The sequence below is a fragment of the Triticum urartu genome, chromosome 5, assembly GCF_003073215.2.
Source record: "Triticum urartu cultivar G1812 chromosome 5, Tu2.1, whole genome shotgun sequence".
In the NCBI taxonomy this organism is placed as follows: domain Eukaryota; kingdom Viridiplantae; phylum Streptophyta; class Magnoliopsida; order Poales; family Poaceae; genus Triticum; species Triticum urartu.
Window position 1 is genome coordinate 188,110,942 of NC_053026.1, and position 13,710 is coordinate 188,124,651.

The following is a 13,710-nucleotide window of genomic DNA, read 5'->3' on the forward strand; positions in this document are numbered from 1 at the left end:
GCTAATCTATTTTTCAAGAGAAAAAGCAAGTGTGTTAATTGGACAAAGTGGGTTGGCTCAAATTCCTAAGATAGCCTCAAGAAACTGAAAGGGATAAAGTAGATTTCAATCTAATGGTTTTGTTCAACTTTGATTTATTCATGTATGGTGTCAATAAATTATCGTACAAAAAAGCATATCAAAAATATCGCATGCCTATCATGGTTTTTAATGCCTGACTAATGTACATTTCTGCTAGACCTTGGTATGCACCTCTCGGTTGCCGTCAGGTTGCACCGTTGGGTGTTGTAGAGTCGCGTTGATGAGTGCTTAGTGCTTTGGTAGACATTCTAATTGTCTTTCCCATTGCAACGCACGGACATATGTACTAGTAATAATCATTATTATTGCTCGGTCGATACTTACCAAAGTTTTTCTTGGCAGCCTTAAACCCTCTGATCCCTTGTAATCACTATTTTACCCCGTCCTCTCTTCGAATTCCCTTTCTCTTCTCCAAAACCCTAGCCCCACATCGGCGCCGTAACATGGCGTCTCGGGGAGGTTACGACGGCGGCTCCGCCACGGGAGGCAAGATCCGTAGGCGCCCTCCCTCCCGCGTCGCAGCTGCGTCACCCTATGCGCTCCCGGCTGCTCCTACTCATCCAGCGTCGTACGGCGGTGAAGGGAGCGGCTGGCTCGCCCGTCTCATCTCCGGTGGCGCATCGCGCCTCCTCTCCTCTGTGTTTCGCAAGCCGCCTCCTCAGCTCGCCGCGCCTACGCTTTCGGAACCAGAGTTGGTCGACGCTCCTTGCTCGCCGCCGCCGCCGCCTTTAGGTTGGTGCCTTGCTGATTTGTTTGCGCGCATTCTCCGCTAGCTGTGTTGGCGGTTTGACTTGTCTGATCTGCGACTAGAGCGAAGTGTTTTCTATCATCCTGTAAAAATCAAATCATCCAAGTTTTTCCAGCTTATCATCATAGCTTGCCAATGCACATGGCGGCCGATAGGTGAAGTCGATGGTGTGAACCATGGTTACTGTTTTTATCAGATTAGCGATTTATTTATCAGCAATCAGTAAATAAGATGCTAGTTCAATCTATCCTGTGAAATGGGGGATAATTCTCATTTTATTGTTAGTGGTTTCCACCAAACTCACACAAGCTGGTTTTGGAATGTAGAGAACGACATTCTAGAAGAAGAAAACGGAGGAGGAACTGCTAATGTAAGCTGATTCTGTAACTCCATGCTGTTCACGTCGTTGTTCTAATATTCTTTATTTTTTTGGGTACTAGTGCACTGTTTAACCATTTATCCTGATTAGACGCTGAATTTAAGCTCTTTTAAATGGCTAGTATACTAAATTTACCATTTATCCTGCCTAGACACCGAGTGTAAGCTCTTTAAACCACCTATCTTTCAGCAGTATTTCACAAGTGTTCTCTGTTTGCGAGGGAAAGATCGAACACACCGATCGTATTGAGAATGAGAGCACTTATACAAGGAGAACAGAGGGCGTGCGCCCACGATGGTGATCGTGGCCAGGCCATGTTCGAGAGGAGACGATCGTGGGTGCTGAGAGACAAAACTGCACCCGCGTACGCTACTGCTACTCTACTACCCTCAACTGTACAAATACATAGCCCAATACATACATGAGGTCTAACCCCCCCCCCCCCGCCCCCCCCCCCCTCCCCCCGCGCAGTCGTGACGTCGCGACGCAAAGACTGGATTGAAAATCATGGAAGACGTCGCTTGGCAAGCCTTTTGTCATGACATCCGCAAACTGTTGATGAGTTGGGACGTGCAGCACGCAGAAGTGGCCGAGAGCGACACGCTCGCAGACGAAGTGAATGTCCAGCTCCACATGTTTGGTGCGGCGATGATGAACAGGGTTGCTGGAGAGGTAGACGGCGGAGATGTTGTCGTAGTAGACCAGCGTGGCAGTGGAGACCGCACACCGGAGCTCGCCAAGAAGTTGCCGGAGCCAGATGCACTCCGCCACGGCATTGGCCACGCCGCGGTATTCTGCCTCCGCGTTGGAGCGCGAGACAGTAGGTTGGCGCTTCGAAAACCAGGACACGAGCGCGCCGCCGAGGAAGACACAGTAGCCAGACGTCGACCGGTGAGTGTCAGGGCACCCGGCCCAGTCGGCATCGGTGTACACCCGAAGATCCAGTGTCTAGGAAGCATGAAGGTGGAGCCCGAGAGAGACAGTGCCATGGACGTACCGCAGGGCGCGCTTGAGCAGGGTGACAGTCGCGAGTGTCATGCATATGCAGGCAAATCTGCTAAACTGCATAGGCGAGCTCGGGGCGGGTCACCGTCAGGTACTGCAGCGCGCCAGCGAGACTGTGGTAGGCAGTGGGGTCGGCGACGCGCGGACCGATGGCGGAGGGAAGCTTGGCCTTGGTGTCGACTGGGGTCGGTGCAGGCTTGCAGTTGTCCATGTCAGCGCGCTCGAGGACGTCCTCAGCGTACTGCTCCTGAGAGAGGAAGAAGCCGTCCGGGGACCGCGTCACGCGAATGCCGAGGAAGTAGTGGAGGTTGCCGAGGTCCTTCATGGCGAATTCGGTGGTGAGCGAGGCGACGATACGGCGAAGGAGCGCGTCCGTGGACGCGGTGAGGATGATATCATCCACATACAGCAGCAGGTACGCCGCATCCGTACCATGAGTGAGCGTGAACAGAGAGGTGTCGGAGCGCGTCGCGGTGAACCCGAGGGTGGCGAGGAAGCCGGCGAAGCGAAGAAACCACGCGCGTGGAGCCTGCTTCAAGCCATACAAGGACTTGGAAAGGCGACACACGTGATCGGGTCGAGCGGCATCGACAAAACCTGCAGGCTGCAAACAGTAGACCTCTTCCTCCAGGGTGCCGTGAAGAAAGGCGTTCTTCACATCAGCTAATGCACAGGCCAATGGCGTGAGGCAGCGACAGTGAGGACCGTGTGGATGGTGGCCGGCTTCACAACCGGAGAGAAGGTTCCGCCGTAGTCCACTCCGGCGCGCTGGTTGAACCCACAGACAACCCAACGAGCTTTGTAGCGCTCGAGGGTGCCATCAGCACGGGTTTTGCGACGATAGATCCACTTGCCAGTTATTACATTAGCACGCGGTGGTCGGGGAACCAACTCCCAAGTACGGTTGCCGGTGAGAGCTGCAAACTTGTCGCGCATGGCGGCGAGCCAGTTGGCATTGTGGAGCGATGCGCGGACAGAGCGAGGAATGGGAGAGATGGCAGTGGAGGGGGCGGTGTTGACCACGCAAACGAAGTCGTTGGCATACTTCGTGTTGGGGCGGAAAACACCAGCGTGTGCGTGTGTGATGATCGCACGAGCAGGTGGAGCGGGAGTGGGGGAGGGTGGTGATGGTGCATGCAGCGAGGAGCCGTCGGATGACGATCCTGCAGGTGCATGGCCCCCGGACGTGTGCGCGGAGCGGGAGTTTGAATGAGGCACGGTGGATGGTGATCCAACGGCAGAGGAGGGCCCGGCGGATGGCGCGCGCGGGTGGTTTGAATGAGAGGCGTCGGATGAGGATCGGACGGTGCTGTTTAAACGAGGAGGGGTCGCGCGAAACGAGTCGACTGGCGACGTGGGGAGTGGGTGTGACGAGGTGGGGGGTGGTGAGCAACCGCCGTCGGGCGGGGCACAAATAGGTGCGGGCACCAGACGGGGAGGTGGGGCTGCGGGGGTGAGAGGGAGGCGTGGAGCGGCGTAGGGGAAGGTGAGCTCGTCGAAGCGAACATGGTGGGAGGTGAGTACACGCCGAGAAACGAGGGCATAGCACCTGTACCCGCGGTGATCAGGTGGATACCCGAGGAAGACGCACGGCAGAGAGCGGTGGTCAAGTTTGTGGAGGTAGTGTTGGGGTAGCATAAGCAGCCGAACACACGCAGATACGAGTAGTCGGGGGGGGGACGCCGAGGAGCAGCTCGTGCGGCGTGTGTGGTGAGCTAGCAGCGCAGGTTCTGTAGTTGAGGAGGAGTGGCTGTGGCAAGGGCTTCGGCCCAGAAGCGAGCTGGGAGAGAAGCATGAAAGAGGAGTGCGCGGACGCCCCTGTTCAGAGTGCGGAGCACGCGCTCCGCCTTGCTGTTCTGCTGGCTAGTGTACGGGCACGTGAGCCGGAGCACGGTGCCATGCGTGGTGAGCAAAGAGCGGACGGCGAGGTTGTCGAACTCGCGCCCGTTGTCAGTCTGCAACGCCAGAATTGGGCGCTCGAACTGAGTCTGGACGTATGCATAGAGCGCGGAGAGCACATAGATGACCTCGGATTTGCGACGAAGGGGGAACGTCCAAACATAGTGAGTGCAGCTATCAATGATAACAAGATAGTATTCGAAACCAGAAATGCTCACTATAGGAGAGGTCCATACATCCAAATGCAGTAATTGAAAGGGGAAATAGCTACGAGTCGTGGAAGCGGTGAACGGCAAGCGCGTGTGCTTGCCGAGGCGACAGGCGGTGCATGAGTGACTGTTGGACGGCGCGCAGGTGAACTAAAAGTTGCGAAGGGCCTGACGAAGGGGCTCCTCGCCGGGGTGTCCGAGGCGACTGTGCCACAGCTCTGTGGTCGCGACGCTGGCGAAGGGGCTAGCGCACGGGACGGCAGGAGCAGGGCGCAGGGAGTACAGGTCGCTGGTCGAGTCACACCGAAGGATTACCAGGCGGGTGCGGATATCCTTGACAGAAAACCTAAATGAGTCAAACTCGACAGACACAGGATTGTCACGCGTAAGGCAACGAACAGAGAGAAGATTTGTGATGATGGAAGGGGAGAGCAACACATTGTGGAGCTCGAGGGAGGTGTTGGAAGCAATGAGCGAGCCACGGCCGGTGTGTGATCGGCATGCGGCCGCCATTGCCCACAATTATGTCGCGAGGGGGATGAGAAGGACGAAGAGAGTGGAGTGTACCAGGGTTGAAGGTCATGTGGGACGACGCGCCCGAGGTGCTCGACCGGCGGCGGAGATGTGTGCGCGGCCTCGAGCGCCGTCTGGAGCCTGCCCATGTCCCATGGCTGCGGCGGAGAGGCTGGCGGTGGCGCCGTGTTGGAGCTCGCGCCCAGCGAGCCGTAGGTGAAGCCAGGGAGGAGGGCGGAGGGGGCCCCGTGCTGGAGCTCGCGCCGGGCGAGCCGAGGGTGAAGAGAGCCTGCTGCTGCGGGACGCCGGGGCGTGGGCCGAGCACGCCGGCGCCGGGTGCGCGCTAGGGCATAGGCCAGGCTTGCACCATGCCGGTCCAGGAGTTGGCGCTTGGCGCTTGACCAGGGAGTGGGGCCGGACAAGGAGGGGACGGCGCAGGCGGCAGGGCGCCGTTGCCGTCGTTTCCACGGCCGCGGCGACGGTTGCGCCCACGTCCACGTGCGGCGTTGCCGTCGGCGACGGGAGTGGTGGGGGCGGGTTGTGGACGCGCCGCAAGGAGGGCGTGCACGGACTGCAGACGAGTGGTTTGTTTCACACGATGTTCTTCCAGCAGGAGGAAGGAGCGGGCCTGCAGAAGAGTCGGCAGGGGCGCGCGCGCGGTGAGGTGAGGGATGGCGCCGTGGTACTGGCGCCTGAGGCCGCGCAGCATGTGGAAGAGTTGCTGTGTCTCGCCGACGGGCTGACCGAGATCGCGGAGCTGGCCGGTGAAGGATTTCAGACGTGCGAAGTACCGCATCACCGTCAGGTCGCCCTGGACGACGGTGTGGTACTCCGCGTCGATGTACACGGCGCCGGAGAGCTGGTTGGTGCGGAAGATCTCCTCGATGGCCGCCCAGAGAACGGCGGCGGTGTTGTCCGGCTGCATGACAACGTCGAGCAGCTCAGGAGAGATCATGGCGTAGAGCCAGTGCACGACGCAATGGTCGATCATGGTCCACTCCGGATCGCGATGGCGAGGAGCGGCCGGGGCAACGAGTGGTCACCAACGCCGAACATGCCCACGATGGTGAAGAAGAAGCGGCGCCATTGGGCATAGTTGCCGGAGTGCAGATCTAGGGTGACGGGGACGTGATGACGAATGCCAATGGTCTGCAGAACGGAGGAAGGAAACGCTCCCGGCGCGAGCGGTGGCGCCATGGTGACTGGGGGGGCGGGGGGAGCGCTCGCCAGAGCAGTGGGAGGACACCGGCGGGAGCCGGTGTGTCATCGTCGGAGGAGAGGGGGGAGGCGACGGGATTGGTGTCCATGGCAGCGGAAGAGGGATGGTGGTTGGGCGCAAAGGGATTCGAGTCCTCTGCGTCTGATACCATGTTTGCGAATGAAAGATCAAACACACCGATCGTATTGAGAATGAGAGCACTTATACAAGGAGAACAGAGGGCGTGCGCCCACGATGGTGATCGTGGCCAGGCCATGTTCGAGAGGAGGCGATCGTGGGTGCTGAGAGACAAAATTGCACCCGCATACGCTACTGCTACTGTACTACTCTCTACTGTACAAATACATAGCCCAATACATACATGAGGTTTAACATTCTCAAAAGACAAAAAGCAGTGATAACACACCTTAGGTGGTACTATGCTACCACGGCAAGGTAGTACCTGCAAAAAGTTCAGATTTTTTTAGAATATTGATGACAAAATATATGTCTACAATCCCACAAAACTTCAAATCCATATTTGAACCAAAAAAAAACATATATATTGTCAATTTTTTTCAGAAATTTTCAAAACTTTTTAGAGGTGCTACCGTTTGTTGGTAGCACGGCAGCACAACTAAGGTGTGGTATCTATCACCAGATGTTGTCCCATCTATTAATTATTACTTCTTCGACCAGTTAATAGTGTGCCCAACCTTAGGACACATTTCTCTATTTTCTTATTGTTCTAAGGTTACACTTTTACACTGTTCCTCTGCTAATTATTTTACTTCTCTAGCCTATTGGACTTTATAATTTCCTGTAATCCTGAGTTTCCAAGCATTATTACTGTCCATGCAGAATCTGTCTACTGATAATCCTGAAAATTATCCCATTGATGGAGATGACATTCTAAGTTCTTGTTTCAATGGTAGTATGGATCTTGAAGAATTGTTGAAGCAGAAGACCTTTACAAGGCAAGTATTGGATATTCTAATATAGCATTTGAGCAGTGTTAGTGTGGTACTCACCTCAGTTCATTCTGAACTTTTCAAATGTTCAATGTTCTGCAAGCTAAGGATATGATATTTAGGAAATTCACATCACCTTGTCCTGATGAAATGCACTAATAGTACATGAGGAAGAATGTTTCTGTTCACACGCTATCAAGAACTGTGGGTTATCCTTAGCTGGTTCCTTTGATATTTTGTTGGGATTTACTGGAATTCTCAGCGATAAGTGCTTATATTTGTCATGTTGGTAGCAAACAAGTATCATGCAATGCCAATACCTGGTATCAAGATGTGGAAGGTTCCCTTTATTTGCTTTGTAGGATTGCAATATTTGGCACGCGTGCATCATTTTGGCTCCTTATCTGTATGGTCCTATCACCATAGTTGCCAATGTTTCTTACGTGTTTTCACATTTTCCTCAAATCCTCATCTGTATTGCTATTTTTTCCTGATACAGCAGAGAATATATCCTTCTGTGAATTTCTTTACATTCTCTTGGGTACTTACAACGACCTTTTCTGCATGGTGCACTTATAGTTCACGAGACAGTTACTTAATATCGTTCCTCGAGCCTGGAGTAGTTGGGCCTAACTGTGGAGTTATTGCATTTTGTACAAAGGGAGATCAGCATAGAACTGTGGCATAGGGTAGTAGTTTTATTTTGTTGTTGCAGGTTTCGAATCAACATCCAGTTATGTTTATCACATGAACACTGGGGAACTAACTCCCTTATTGTTCTGATTCCTTGTTTCTTATTCATCTTTATGTGTTTTCCTGTTTATGCAATTCAAATCTCACATTTATTTTGTTGATTCCCATATATCTGTAACTTGAGTTCATGTTCTGCTTCATCGTATGCATTATGTAAATTACAAATATATAAGTTGGCTTAAGTTCTGTGTTCCACATTGTTTTGCGTATGTCTGAAATGTAGCCCTAACAGATCTCTCCGGAATAACTGTCTGTATGTTCTGTAGGAGTGAGTTTGAATATTTGACTGGGTTGTTGCGATCCAGAACTGTTGAATCCAATACAATGCAGTCAGAAGTTAATAATATAAAGCAAACATTGTCTCTCGAGAAGGAAAAGGGATCTAGAGACTTACCTGTTGATTTCTCCATTAAATCATACAGTATCACTGTGAGTATGCAATTCATGCTGTCCTTTTAAATGTTCAAAGTGTTTCCGACTCACTGATGAAAAATTAGACTTTCTTGCAATTAACTGTATACTATATAATATAATTTTGCTTAAAAGTTTGGAACTACTACTATTTGCTATTTGGAAGTTAAGTAAACATATCGTTATTTGGACTTTACCAATAGATACTTCTATCATATTATTGACTCAATAGGTTTTTATATCCTGACGCATTTGTTACTTGTACTGTTGACATTCTCCTTCTGATCACATGATTAATTTAACCTTATGCATTCCTGCAGGATCAAGTTGCTTCACCTGCAGAACTTGCAAAGGCATATATGGGTTCAAGATGTTCAGAGGGGGCACCGTTACGCCTTAGATTGCATGAACCCTCCTCCCTTTCTGTCAAATCAATAGAATCTGGCACAATACAAATAGCTAAATCTCCAAAGGCCCCACTTCTTGGAATTTCAAGATTGTCTGCTTCCACACCCTTTGATCGCCTTGGAAGCAACTATAGGACTCCAAATAAATCAGCAATACACAAATTGTCATCATCTCCTTATTTTAAGGTTTAATTTCCTCATTTTATTTATTCAGTATATTATTAATTTTATGCTTATGGTATGATTACTTGGAATATCGGAAGTGCAAGTTAATTATGTATTGTACCTTTGATCAATCCTTCGAGCAGTATTAAAACCACATGCATTACTCTTTCTGCCGTGTCATAGAATGATGTCCTATCTGGTTCCAATGCACGTAATATCTATTTCTATCCTTGTTTCGAGCAAGGAAAAAAAAGGCGCCCCTAGGCGCTCGCTTAGGCATGCTTTGCTTTGGCACTTGGCAGTACAAAAAAAATCAGGCGTCAAGGTCCCCCGGTGAGGAATAAGCCTTCTCCGGCGAGATATCAATCTCCCCGGCCAGATTTGACTTTCCCAGCAAGTATGTATATGTATCCTCCCTGGCGAGGATTCAACCACTCTGACGACAAATTGACCTATTCCAGCAAGGATCGAGCTTCGCTGTGGCTGGTTGCCATCACTGCAGTGAGGGAGGTGGCGTGAGGGTTCCCTAATTTGCTGTGTATATATAAGCTTTTAGTAGAATGCAGCTGTATCCAGAATAAAGACTAGAAAGTGTTCAGCTAGGGTCCATGTGTACTGCAGCCAACAAGAGATTCATGAATAGAAAAACCGAGTGCGTTGTTGTCTCTATCTTGTGTAGTAGTCAAGTGCTAGGGGAGATAAGATGGCAGAAATACTTACTTTGCAGAACAGCTGAAAGAATTCAATACCACACTACAGCCTATACATTCTTCACACTATAACCATTTCGTGCTGCGTCCGTACAGAATGCCCAGGCACGCCTGGGCGACACCTAAGTGAGTTAAGCGTTAGGCAGTGGCAAAACGCCTAACATATTTTTTCCTTGCTCAAGCATAATATCCATCTCTAGTAGGTCTAGCCTTTCTAACTTGTGTTCAATCGATCTGTTCAGGGTCCTGTTTCTTCTAGGGACATATGTGGTACTGTATCTTCATCATATCAGACTGCAAACAGCGTTCATACATTTGGCAGGCAGGTACTCATTGGTGAAGCACAACTTGTTTTGTAGTATATTTACTTTGTGTTGGTTGTTAGTTTCTGTGCTATTATATTGAGTTGATATTGTACTACATTCTAAAATTTTCATAGGGATTAGCCATGAGATGAAATCTTAGAATCTGGATTCAGCAATTTAAGCGTACATGCTTATTTTTATCACCGGTTAACTCCTCCCCTTAAAGCTGCAGGAGGATACATCCATAAACCATGCTTTCAGATTTTCTTGACTGCACCCTACCTATCTTCCTGTGTAAAATAAGCTCAACATATTGACGTAAAAATTCTCTTATATTTTCAAATCGGTGAACATTTATTCTTGATATTATTCAGGTTTTAAAATGCTATCTTTGCAGTCAGTAGTTGACACCAGGTATTTCGACACAAGCATGATTGTACATAAATAATGTTAACCCGTGCTTCATTGTCCAATAACATGTTTAATTCCAACACTAATTTTGTATTGGTTTTGCATTCCTGAACAATATATAAGCATTGAATACAGTAACATCCATTGCATTTACATTCAGCAATTTGTTTTCGTGAAAAGGATAAAAATTCATCAGTGTGGGATAGGCGAAAAATATTAAGAGCCCTAGCATCCTGTACAAAATGGTTTTGTTAGAGATTTGCATGAGTTCATGGGCCAGATATAGCAACTGCGATTCAATTCATGAGCCTATGTTGGCAGTTTTGAACTACATGGCTACTGTGCTATTTCCCCAATCTTGTGCAATTAAGTTCTCTAATTTATGTGCCCTTTGATGTTCTACCAATATTACTGGCTTGTTTTGTACGCTGCGTTGTGCTGTTAGTAATTATTTATAAATCAGCAGCTCCTGAAGAGGAAGAATATTGCTCTCAACAATGAGACTGTGTCTGTTGGCCCCATACGCAAAATGCACCAAAGATATAACAGAATATCATCACTCTCGGAAACATGGCCTGGTTATCGTAAGTATCCTGGTAATGATGCAAGCAAACTGGATGAAGGTTTTGAACACTCCACACAAACTCAAAAGCGTCTGCGTCTGGCTGAAGTTGACGATGGCACTCTATGTATCTGTGGCAACAGTTTTGTTCAAGCACCAGTTCAATCAACTGAGATGGCCGCAAAGATATTGAAACAGCTTGATACATTAGTCCCTTCACCTCCAGAGAAGGAAAGCACACCAGAAATGAAGCAAAAACATGGAAATGCCCTGGATGTTGAGGATTCTATTTCTCGGAGAAAGGAAATACCATCTCAGGGCAGCCTTTTGGAATCATCTTTGTCATTCATCCCAGCTGCAATAGATGGCAAGACTGTTGATGCTATGTCAAACGGTTCTGCCCTCCTAGAAAGTAAATCATCCTCTGAATTAATAACTTCACCCAAGGTAGGACCATATGACTAAAAATATGATACTATCTTCTATACTCTGCAGCTACCTTTTTGAGATATATTATGTAGCGATTAATGTTTTTCTTATAGGATTCTCTGGAGGTGGACCACTGCAGTGGAAGTATTGAAATTGTGAAAAGCTACTCACCAATCCAGGAACATACTGCTAACAACTCTGGAACAACAAATAAGGAGAATCCCCCAACAGCCTCTTTGCGAAGCTATTCTCCTTCCAATCTGGTGTTATCTAGTGAAATAAAACGAACCAAAATGCTGGCTTCATCAAATGGCTTCTCATTCCCTGTCACGGCTGCACCGGGTGCCCACTCACAGGCCCCTCCAACGCCTACTATGGCATCTCCACCTGCACTACATGTTGGAAAGCACAAATCTTCTGCACTACCCAGTGTGCCAGTTACTTCCCCGGAAAGTGCTCCAAGGTCAGATTCTGATCGAGCTAGAAAGCATTTTTTTTACTCTGAAGTGTTATTGTATTTTCCTGCTTAATAAAATTGGAACAACCATCAGTTATCAAGTAGATACTGCATTGAAGAAATGCTACTTTTGTTTCCTCCATTTATGTTAGAGCACTATTAGCTTGTTAGTCTTGAGTGTGCCATTTTTGGTTCCACTTCTCCAGTTAGAAGGGTATCTGCTCAGTTGATGTTCAAACTGTTGGTCTATAATTCTGAAGCTTGCCATGTTTATTCACCTCTCCATTTATTTAAAAATTGTTGAAGCCTGGACATTATTTTATTTATCTTTGCAGGATTTTGAAACGAGTTTCAGAAGAAAGCTCAATTTCAGACAAGCACAATAAGAAGTTAAATGGAGAAATTCCGCCGGTTTCTTCCAAGGGTGCTGGACATGTTGCATCATTCACTAGTAATCCTGTATTTACTGTTGCCAATTCCAAGCCTACAACCTTAAGTAATGGGCTAGAACATACATCAAAATCAACTGCCTCTGCTGTTCTGGCTTCTAATAGACCGAACTACTCATTTTTGTCTACAAATACCGCCTCTTCCCAATCTGCTAGAGCACCAACATCTGGAAGTGCCAATGCGCCTTTCAATTTCTCACCAAAGTTTGGTGGTGCAAGTTTGTTAGCTGCCCAGAACAAATCCAAGGCAGGAAGCAGCAGTGCCCCATTTAATTTCTCTCCGCAGTTTGGCAGTGTGAATTTGGTCGTGTCTCTGGATAAGTCCAAAGTAACCTCACCTGAATCAACGTTGTTGTCTGGAAACCAGTTCGCCCAACCAGGAAATAACAATTCATTGTGCACACAGAGTTCAGCAAGTAAGTCACATATGATGTCTCCGGAAGAATCAAACATGGGGAGTTTACCATTTGGTTCAGCACCTCTGAGCCCTAGTCCTTTCAGTTTGAGCTCTGTAGTTTCTTCCACAGCTGCCTCTGGCACGACCTCTGTGATTACAACTTCTCCACTGCCTCTGCCATCTATGGCTTCTTCTGCTTTGGGGTCTAGTAAAGCATTCTCGGTCTCACCAATATTTGGCAGCAGTCCAATCACGATTGCTCCATCGTCGTTTGGCATGCCGGATAATGGTTCTGCTATGTCCATTAGCCCCTCTAGCGCTGTATTTTCATTCACTTCGGCTACACCTACAATACCAGATCCACCATCCTCAACACCACTATTTGGTAGCACGATCCCAACTATTGGCTTCAGTACAGGAACTGGTCAGATGACTGTGGGGAATAACCAGACTCTTTCTGTTACGGCCCCACCATTTGGCTTTCAGAGCAATTCACTGTCAACTCCAGCTTTCAGCGGCTTTCAGAGCAATTCACTGTCAACTCCAGCTTTCAGCATGCCAGCTACTCAATTCGCTTCCACCTCAACCACCTCACCTGGCATTTTCCAGTTTGGCCAGCAGAATCAAGCTTCGTCAGGTGTCTTTTCAATGGGCACTGTCCGCGACAATGACAAGTCTGGCAGAAGAATTGTCAAGGTAAAGAGAAAGAAATAGGCTACTCTGTTCAAAGTTGATTGAGGCTCGGAACTTGCAGTCAAATTGGCCTGTGGACCAGTCTACATTGCAAATTGATATGGCTTCCAGGGCTCTGGCGATCGGCGAGTGTAGTGCAGCACATTTGTTCACTTGATATCGACTGATCTGGCATGAGATTGCCCGTGGCGTTTTTGGCACAGTACCTATGGTGGACTCTCTCTAGTCTATATTGTTGAACTGAATTTTGTTGCATGATTTTGTTCCCTGATCTACCATATTACAAAAACATTTGTATATCGAAGTAATGTTTCGGGGTATCTGTTCTTGTTACTGCTCAGTCCTATGATCCGTGCACCTTCTAAAGTCGATTCATGCATCGTTCATGTAGGGAAACACAATTTTGGTCTGTGTAATGAGAAGGGTCAGATTTGCGGGTTGCAGTACACTGACAACTTATTGTTGGTTGCATCTCGTCCAGAGTTTTAGCTTCCCAGTTTAATGAGATTGATCTAACGTTGCTGGCCGCCAATTGTATTGTTCGTATCACAGGGTCCA

At 48.6% G+C, this 13,710-nt stretch overlaps 1 protein-coding gene across 2 annotated transcripts; it reads left to right on the forward strand.

Moving 5' to 3' along the window:
• The first annotated feature begins 451 nt into the window (after window positions 1-451).
• On the forward strand, window positions 452-13,485 carry LOC125508346 (nuclear pore complex protein NUP1-like). 2 transcript variants are annotated; one of them, XM_048673045.1, is made up of 9 exons: window positions 452-813; window positions 1,156-1,199; window positions 6,894-7,009; window positions 8,023-8,185; window positions 8,488-8,760; window positions 9,692-9,775; window positions 10,632-11,174; window positions 11,270-11,619; window positions 11,949-13,485. In XM_048673045.1, the coding sequence occupies exons 1-9, from the start codon at window positions 525-527 to the stop codon at window positions 13,171-13,173; spliced, it is 3,087 nt and encodes a 1,028-aa protein (XP_048529002.1). In that variant the 5' UTR covers window positions 452-524; the 3' UTR covers window positions 13,174-13,485. The 2 variants fall into 2 exon arrangements, with proteins under 2 accessions (XP_048529002.1, XP_048529003.1); XM_048673046.1 differs by lacking the exons at window positions 452-813; window positions 1,156-1,199; window positions 6,894-7,009 and adding an exon at window positions 7,048-7,267.
• Window positions 13,486-13,710: the final 225 nt, after the last annotated feature.

Excerpts from the sequence above, each read along its gene's own strand:
- LOC125508346 (XM_048673045.1), top strand. The coding sequence starts at position 525 with ATGGCGTCTCGGGGAGGTTACGACGGCGGCTCCGCCACGGGAGGCAAG. Across the intron at positions 7,010-8,022 it reads AAGCAGAAGACCTTTACAAG|GAGTGAGTTTGAATATTTGA; the intron begins GCAAGTATTGGA and ends TATGTTCTGTAG. Across the intron at positions 8,186-8,487 it reads TTAAATCATACAGTATCACT|GATCAAGTTGCTTCACCTGC; the intron begins GTGAGTATGCAA and ends GCATTCCTGCAG.